Source organism: Labeo rohita, chromosome 6, assembly GCF_022985175.1.
Source record: "Labeo rohita strain BAU-BD-2019 chromosome 6, IGBB_LRoh.1.0, whole genome shotgun sequence".
NCBI lineage: Eukaryota > Metazoa > Chordata > Actinopteri > Cypriniformes > Cyprinidae > Labeo > Labeo rohita.
The window spans coordinates 24,470,996-24,479,408 of NC_066874.1; the positions used below are offsets into that span (position 1 = coordinate 24,470,996).

Below are 8,413 nucleotides of genomic sequence, written 5' to 3' on the forward strand. Positions count from 1 at the left end.
TTTTCAGTTTAACAAAGCTCAAATGAAAGGCTGCATATCTCGGCTGCTGTCATCAAACGTCGCTGAACATCGATTCACGAAAATGAACTGAATGAAAAGAGTCGGTACTGAGCTCGTTTGAGTTTGAGGATGCAGCCTTGCTCGCTATTATAAGTCTGATTGGTTTCCACGAAAAGGTTCTTTCGGATAGATCGTTTTAATGAACCAGTTCAAAAACGATTCAGAAGTTATTTTACGGTGAAACGGCCTTGTATTGTCAACAGTTTTGAGGGCCGCACTACAGAATAGATCATGACGTGATCGAGGGTCTTGATCCTATTTTCGTCTTAAATAAAATACTGTTTTTTTAACCATTCTATCAGCCAATGCTAATTCTAAAAGAAAACGCAAAGAGCACATCTGATCTGACAGATAAACCACCAGCTCTTATATCAGTGTTGTTGTTCTGGTTATTTTGGTTCAGTGTACAGTTTGTTAATTTTGCACGAACAAGTACACATCATTCAGCTGATATGTGCCTTGTTCCATTCATGCAATAAACGCATGTCCACTGCTGCGCTGTGGGCTATGACTAATTTCATGTGCAATACAGACAAAAATTCAATTTAAATACAGAAATGTATCAGTTTTTAAAAATAAAGCTTAATATTATGATATGGCTACTTTCTAAACCCTTTATATCCTACAGTCATGGTGAAATTAGGTTCCTCCACTCTAAAAAAAAAAAAAAAAAAAAAAAAAAAAAAACAAGAATCGAAAACAACAGTGAGGAATCGATTCTTGGAATCGAATCTCATCGATTCCAGAACCAGGAATCGGAATCGGACTCGATTCCAAAATTTTCGGAATCGAACAGCCCTAAGCAAACCCACTTAAAGGTGCATACCGCCTCCTACTGCACAACACCGGCATGATAGCTGACATAGAAACCCTGATTAATCCTCCGTTTTACCGATTCGTTTTACTGGAGCAAATCGTGGCCACTCTAGTCTAGTTACTTGTGTTTATACCCGCCGCCCTGCGGCTCGTTGAAGCATCCCAAAAGCGGTCTTCATAAAACATGACCTTGTGATCTGATCAAATTTGCCATGTCAGCCCAGCGTGCTTCTCCAACATAAAAATAGTCCTTTTTTGCAATAACCGCCTCTGATGTAACTTACAAAATGTACGTCTTGTTGGAATTACCAGAATGACAAGCTAAATCAGTTTCTAGTTGTACAGTATCCCTGACTTTTCTGATCTTGACTATCAACATTTTTATTACTATAACAGGGACCGCTAAATGTAAAAGTTGAAAACACTGAAACCAGACTTGTAAACCAGTCTACTCAAAACAACAGTAGTAATCAAGATCAGACGATTACCATTTCTAAAGATGTGCACATACCAGGTGTGAGGTTAGGAATCAGAGGTCAAATGTCAGAGGGGGCAAACTACTGTGAACATGTCTGCCTGTTTGTCTGTTTTGTCTGAGTGGAAAGACTGATGGAGATCTGTCAATGTTTTTAAGTTATAAACACTTTATCACAGCTGAATGACAAGCATTCGAATTAATCTATCTATCTGTCTATCTATCTGTCTATCTATCTATCTTTAAAACATTTCAAAAACTGTTTGTCAGAGTACATTCAGAAACAACGTTTTTATAACGTCATTGTAATGTTATGAAAACATTCTCAGAATGTAGTTTGATGAATTACTTTTGCTTCTCTGTTCTAAGTTGCTTTGGATAAAATCGCCTGCTAAATGCTTAAATCCATCTAGCTAGGATCAGACAGACTGGCTTAGTTGTAAATCATGCTTATCTGGAGCTTATCTTGAGTAAATACAGCTGTACCATCATGACTTAGAGATTTAATTTCTCTCCTGAAATTTAGGCTCTCCTGCCATCGATCTGCTTATTTTATGTATATATAAGACAGTTTATAAACTAATAAACTGGCAGTATTGCTGTGAATCAGTATGGACCATTTGTCAGCCAAACTGCTATATTTTTGGTGTGTATTATGTAAACACTTTGTTCTTTGTCTAGGGATATTGTGCTACAGTCATAAACCTTTTTAAAAAACAAACTGTCAACTATGTTTCAGCGAAGGTGGTGTCTGATAGAATTGTTTAAACAGTTTCAACCTTTATGACTTGTTATATAAAAGATGGACATGCAGAACACTCAATGATTTAAAGGACGATATAAATTTAGCTTTATACAATAGTTCCACTTCTCTAATTCGATTAGCCAAGCTGCTTCAACAAGTAACACATCTAAATATTAATCTGAATGAATCAGCAAAGTAAAGGCAAGATGTTGACCATCTTTCCTCACTGACTTTCCTTTTCTTTCTTCATATCTATTGGCAAAATACCGTTACTGCGTAAGTTTCTTCCAGGATTGTGCAACAGAGTTGGCTTACAGTGACCTCACATTTGATCACAGACGTCTCAAATACATGCACACACAACGTGTTGTGGTAAAGCATCAGTACCGGTTATGAGGTTAAAGGAGAAGGTGGAGGCGTGGCTGAAGGATCTATTTGACAAAACAGAGAAAAGAGACATGCACGCACAGACAAACGGTACCAAAAAGGGAACAAAGTACAGATAGCTATAAAAATCAAGGAGGAAACAGAACTAGAGAATAGAGTAGTAGACGGACACCACAGCTTTTGCAAGGTAAGCCACTGACAGCCCAAAATATCTTGTTTCTTTGACTAATGAATTCTTTCTGTGTTTCATAAGTTGTTTTATGAGTCTGTGTTGTTAGTTTTCTGTTTAACTATATTATACTTAATGTACTGAATATTTGGTGGTGAAAATATTGCCACCAAATACAAGTAGCATTAGGGCCCTGCGTTAATATGCTTACATTTTACATCAGCAAATGTGACAGCCGAAAAATCAGTCACCATTTAAAGTCATTCTAAACAACTTTATTTCTTTTGTGGAACATAAAAATGATTTTTTGAGAAATGTGTAGGTTTGTCCATACAGTCTAAGTCAATGGTAAGCAAAACTGTTGGCTGCATCATAATTTTCTTTTGTGTTCCACTAAAGGAATTCATATAGGTTTGAAACAATATGAGTCGGAATAAATGATGACAGAATTTTTATTCGGGGGTGAATTTTAAAATTAAATTAATTTCAAAATAATGTATATAATTTATTCCCATTATGATATATAACTGTACATTGTAGCTACTAAGCTGTACTACACTAGAAAGATTTGGGCGTGGGCATGAGGCCGCAGGTAATCACAGATGTAATAATATTTAGACCAGTATGGAAGCAAATGTCATCCACCTTATTTTTCCCTGTAAGAGCAAGTACACCATTAGTAAATTTTAGGTGCGAGGCTTCCGGTCTCATTTGCTTACAGCTATTTTTAATTGTACAACAGCTAATTTTGCTGCTTGATATTGCAAACTGGAGTTTCTTACCACATTATTTTAATGTATTATCTTAATTATGAACTCAGTGGTTTGAAGTGCGAACAGTTTTACCGTTTACCACTTTGTTATTGTTCTTGCGATTTCTGTAAATGAACTGGAAGTCTTACACATTCACAGAAAATGACTTCAGTGTTTAAAAAATAAGGTGGATACTGCATTTCAACAACAGCTCGATAAAAGACGTTGTTAATGCTGAGTAACTTACATTTTAGACAAGATTTTGTCTATTTTTCCACTTCAAAACAAAGTCGCGCCTCTCTGAGCCATACGCAGCTGTTGTGTTTTGCTACTGAATGAAGTCACTGAGTCACTGAAGATTTAATATTAAAGATTTGTCATTTGTCATCACCTACTGGTGTAACAATCTAACCGCCAGAAAGAATTGTTTTAAAATTCCCACAAAACCTCGCACAGCCTGACAGTCAATCACTCTATTGTCAGCAAAAAAAGAGGAACATTCATTCATTCTTTCATTCATTCGTTCGTTCATTCATTTATAGTAATATGCAAGGAAAGAATAATAAGTAAACAGTTTTTTTTGATTGTTTAATAAATATAAATTTTAGATGTTTACATTTAAGGTAAAAATCTGCAGAACGTTCATTATTTTACCAAAATAAAAGGGATCATACAAAATGTGTGTTATTTTTAATTTAGTACTGACCTGAATAAGATATTTTCCTTTTTTTTTTAGTAATAATTGTTCATGAGTCCCCTGTTTGTGCTGAACAGTTAAACTGCCCGCTGTTCTTTAGAAAAATTCTTCAGGTCCAACAGTTTCTTCAGTTTTTAAGCATTTTTGTGTATTTGAACCCTTTTCAACAATGACTACTTTGAGATCCATCTTTTGACTCTGAGGACAGATGAGATACTCATATGTAGCTATTACAGAAGGTTCAAAAGCTTATTGATGCTCCAGAAGGAAAAAATGATGCGTTAAAAGCCAGGGGTGTAAACTTTTGAACAGAAGGAAGATGTGTACATTTTTCTTATTTTGCCTACACATCATATTTTTTTCGTTTAGTACTGCCCTTCAGAAATTACAGAAGATACTTACATGTTCCTCAGAAGACAAAATCTCTCAGGTCTTAATGCATTATGTTTCTTACTGAAGCATCAGTAAACGTTTAAACTTTCTGTAATAGTTGCATCTGAGTCCCTCAGTTGTCCACAGTGTGAAAAGATGAATCTCAAAATCATACAGTCATTGTTGGAAAGGGTTCAAATATATAAAAATGCTGAAAAAAAAACAATTTGTGGGACCTGAAGGTTTTTTCTGAAGAACAGCAGGCAGTTTAACTGTTCAGGACAAACAAGGGACTCATGAACAACTATCATTAAAAAAAAAAAAAAAACACCTACAGCTGTGGATCATTCAGGTAACAACACAGTATTAAGAATCAAGTGTATGTAAACTTTTGAACAGGGTCATTTTTATAAATAAAACTATTCTTTTCTTTTGTGGACTATATGTAAACATCTTTAATGTGAAATGTCTTACTCAGGTCAGTACTACATAAGAAATAACATGCATTTTATATGATTCCTCTTATTTTGGTAAAATAATGAACATTTTAGCAGATTCTGCAATGTGTATGTTATCTTTTGACCTCAACTGTTTTTTTTTTAAAAAAAAGTAACTATGTGTGGCCTCGGTTTGTGTCAAGAAGCAAAGATATTGATTTAAAATGTCCATAATGCTTATTGTCCATATATCTCACATTATGAGAATAAAACACAAAGGTGAGATATTCAGAGGATGTGAGGAAACAGGATGTGGTATGTAGTGGCCTTAAACTGGCATTCATTTTCAGAAAATGAAACCAGCAACCCCTAATGTGGCATGTGGGCAATAAAACACAGAGACTGTTTGTGCTTACATAAGTACAACAAAAAATAAGTCTGACCTATTTGTTAGGACCACAAGGATGTTACATAGATTTTTGATGAGTTTACTGTTTTGTGTCTTCTCAGGATGTGGAACGACACGGATCTTCTGAGAAATGACACCTTTTCTTGTGCATCACCATCTGTGGAGGGCTACCGTTATTTCGGCGTCCTCTTAGGATCGGCGGTGACCGTAGTAGGAACCATAGGGAATATTTTGACAGTCCTCGCCTTTGCTACTGATGCCAGCCTGAGGACACGTTTCAATGTTCTTATAGTAAACCTCGCCTTTGCTGACCTTCTATACTGCACTGTGCTCCAACCGGTTAGCGTTGACTCGTACCTGCACCTGCACTGGAGAGGAGGAGCCATCTGGTGCCGGATGTTTGGATTCCTTCTGTTTCTGTCCAACAGTGTGTCTATTATTACATTATGCCTCATCGCTATGAGCCGTTACTTGGTTGTTGCGCATCGCACTTCTAGCTGCGCCCGTCTGCTCCTGTCCCACCGTGGAGTGGCAGGACTTCTCATCACATCCTGGCTCCTTGGTCTGGCCAGTTTCGCCCCACTTTGGCCCGTCTACGTGTTTGCCCCACAAGTGTGCACCTGCAGTTTTCACCGTACTAAAGGGCGGCCTTACACCACCGTTCTGCTCTTCTTGTACTTTTTCTTGGGTCTGGGTTGCGTAGGTCTTTTCTATTTTCTGATCTACCTTAAGGTGCGTGTAGCCGCTAAGGCTTTTCTGAAGTACAGGCCCAGTCGTCGCTCATCAAAACGCAAGCGGGCCGAAGCCGAAGGGACGACAGATGACAGTGGGATCATTGCTGAAGTTTCAACAACTCAAAGCTGTGAGATCAGTAATAGTGAGGCAGGAGCGGACCAGAATAGTAACAAAGCGCAGGCGAAATCTGAAGGCCCCAAAGCCACACAAGAACCCAAAAACTCCATTCAAGTCGCCTCAGAAACGTCTTCTAAACCAACTCCTGTAACAATCCAGATCACTCCAACTGCCAACTCAGGAGAGGACAGTGAATTTAAACGTGTGACTCGGATGTGTTTCACAGTCTTCTTGTGTTTTGTTGGCTGCTTTGCACCTTTTCTGTTGCTGAATGTCACTGATAAGGGGAACCGTGCGCCACAGGTCCTTCATATGTTCTGTGCAAACCTCACTTGGTTAAATAGTTGCATTAACCCTTTGTTGTACGCAGCCATGAACCGACAGTTTAACCAGGCCTACAAAGACCTACTACGTAAGGCTGTCCATCCATTAACCTGGATATGGAGAACCCGTCGGTTCACAATAAGATAAGCGATCATGAAGAATGTTGTCCAGGTCATTTCAATCTGAATATGACTGAAAGCTACTGCTTTTTGGAGGAATAGTTCACCTGAAAATGAAAATTCTGTCATTAATTACTCACCCTCATGTCGTTCCAAACCTGTAAGACTTTTGTCTAAAAATAAAATTATGGTTGAACCACTGATGTCACATGGATTATTCTCGGTACCTTTCTGAACCTTGAACGTGTCTACGGAGAGTCAGAAAGCTCTTGGATTTCATCAAAAATATCTTAATTTGTGTTCTGAAGATGAACGAAGGCCTTACGGGTTTGGAACGACACGAAGGTGAGTAACAAATGACAGAATTTTCATTTTTGGGTGAACTATCCCTTTAAGTGACCTTGTGGTTTAGATGTTCAGTGACCACATATTTTGCATGGAGCTGCACTCCATTCATTCTTTGGAGAACATCACATTCTCAGGTTTATCTTCATTCACCTCCATCTAAAGCACAGTTAAAGCAATACAACCAAATCTAACTCAAAATTGCATGCTGTATACATTTTGTATTGTGTTGTTTAATTCACTTTCTATATTGCCAAATAGCTTGTACTTCTTAATTTAGCTCATCTTTGACTATCACGATCCGTAGGCATTTCTTTTTCAAGCAGTGGGATTTTCCAGTTCTTTCAAAGATCAGAAAGCAAATGTGTCATGTGGGGTTTTACTGCAAACACGCACAAACTTTCTCTGTTTCATTTCCTCATTTTTCTGATTGCACATATGCAGTAATTATGCGTGCGGCCACAGGAATGATTCATAATGACATGATGAACATTTTAACCTCATACACAAGTGAGAATGGGAGTTTAAAGCTGGGTAATGGAGAAAACAAGAACAGACATGCCTCATTGCTTCATTCATTACCTCACATGGGAAGCCACAAGAGTTTGTGAAGTCCTCTTTTGCTTGCTGTGGTGTTGTTTCCATTTTTATATATCTACTGTTTATGCTGGACCTCCAGAAGTTGTAAAATGTTATTTTTTATGAAGGATTATTTGCACAGTTCTTTAAAATGTAGGTGGATCTGTAATGTGTGTATAAAATTGCACATCATATTCTGCAATTAAAAGATTATTCGAAATGCTAACTTGTAACTTATGTATTATAATTTCTTTTCTGCATTGCTTTTTTAAATAAAGAAATAACTTAAACTGTTAAGGTTGCGGCACAGAAATTATATGCACTTGCTAAAACCTTGCAGAATCTGCAAAATGTTGATTATTTTACCAAAATAAGAGAGATCATACAAAATACATGTCATTTTTTGTTTAGTACTGACCTGAATAAGATATTTCACATAGAAGATGTTTACAGTCCACAAGAAAAAATAATAGTTGAATTTATAAAAATGGCCCCGTTCAAAAGTTTACATACACTTGATTTTGATGCTGTGTTCTTACCTGAATGATACACAGCTGTTTTTTTTTTATTTTTATTCTGAAGGGCAGTACTAAATAAAAAATATGATATTTAGGCAAAATAAGAAAAATGTACACATTCTCATTCTGTTCAACTTTCTGCACTTAACGCATCGTTTTTCCTTCTGAAGCATCAGTGAGTGTTTGAACCTTCTGTAATCAAAAAATCTAAATCATACTGTACAGTCATTGTTTTTTTTTTTTTTAATCATTCAGGCAGCAACAGTATTAAGAATCAAGTGTATGTAACCTTTTGAACATGGTCATATTTATAAATTCAACTTATTTTCTCTTGTGGACTATATGTAAACGTTATGT

At 36.8% G+C, this 8,413-nt stretch overlaps 1 protein-coding gene across 1 annotated transcript; it reads left to right on the forward strand.

Annotated features, from left to right (window-relative positions):
* The first annotated feature begins 2,444 nt into the window (after positions 1-2,444).
* gpr84 (G protein-coupled receptor 84) lies at positions 2,445-7,863 on the forward strand. The gene is made up of 2 exons (XM_051112012.1): positions 2,445-2,670; positions 5,421-7,863. Exon 2 carries the CDS (start codon positions 5,422-5,424, stop codon positions 6,640-6,642), a length of 1,221 nt encoding a protein of 406 aa, XP_050967969.1. The 5' UTR covers positions 2,445-2,670; position 5,421; the 3' UTR covers positions 6,643-7,863.
* The last annotated feature ends 550 nt before the right edge of the window (positions 7,864-8,413 follow it).

Coding starts and splice junctions, on each gene's coding strand:
- gpr84 (XM_051112012.1), top strand. CDS start 5,422: ATGTGGAACGACACGGATCTTCTGAGAAATGACACCTTTTCTTGTGCA.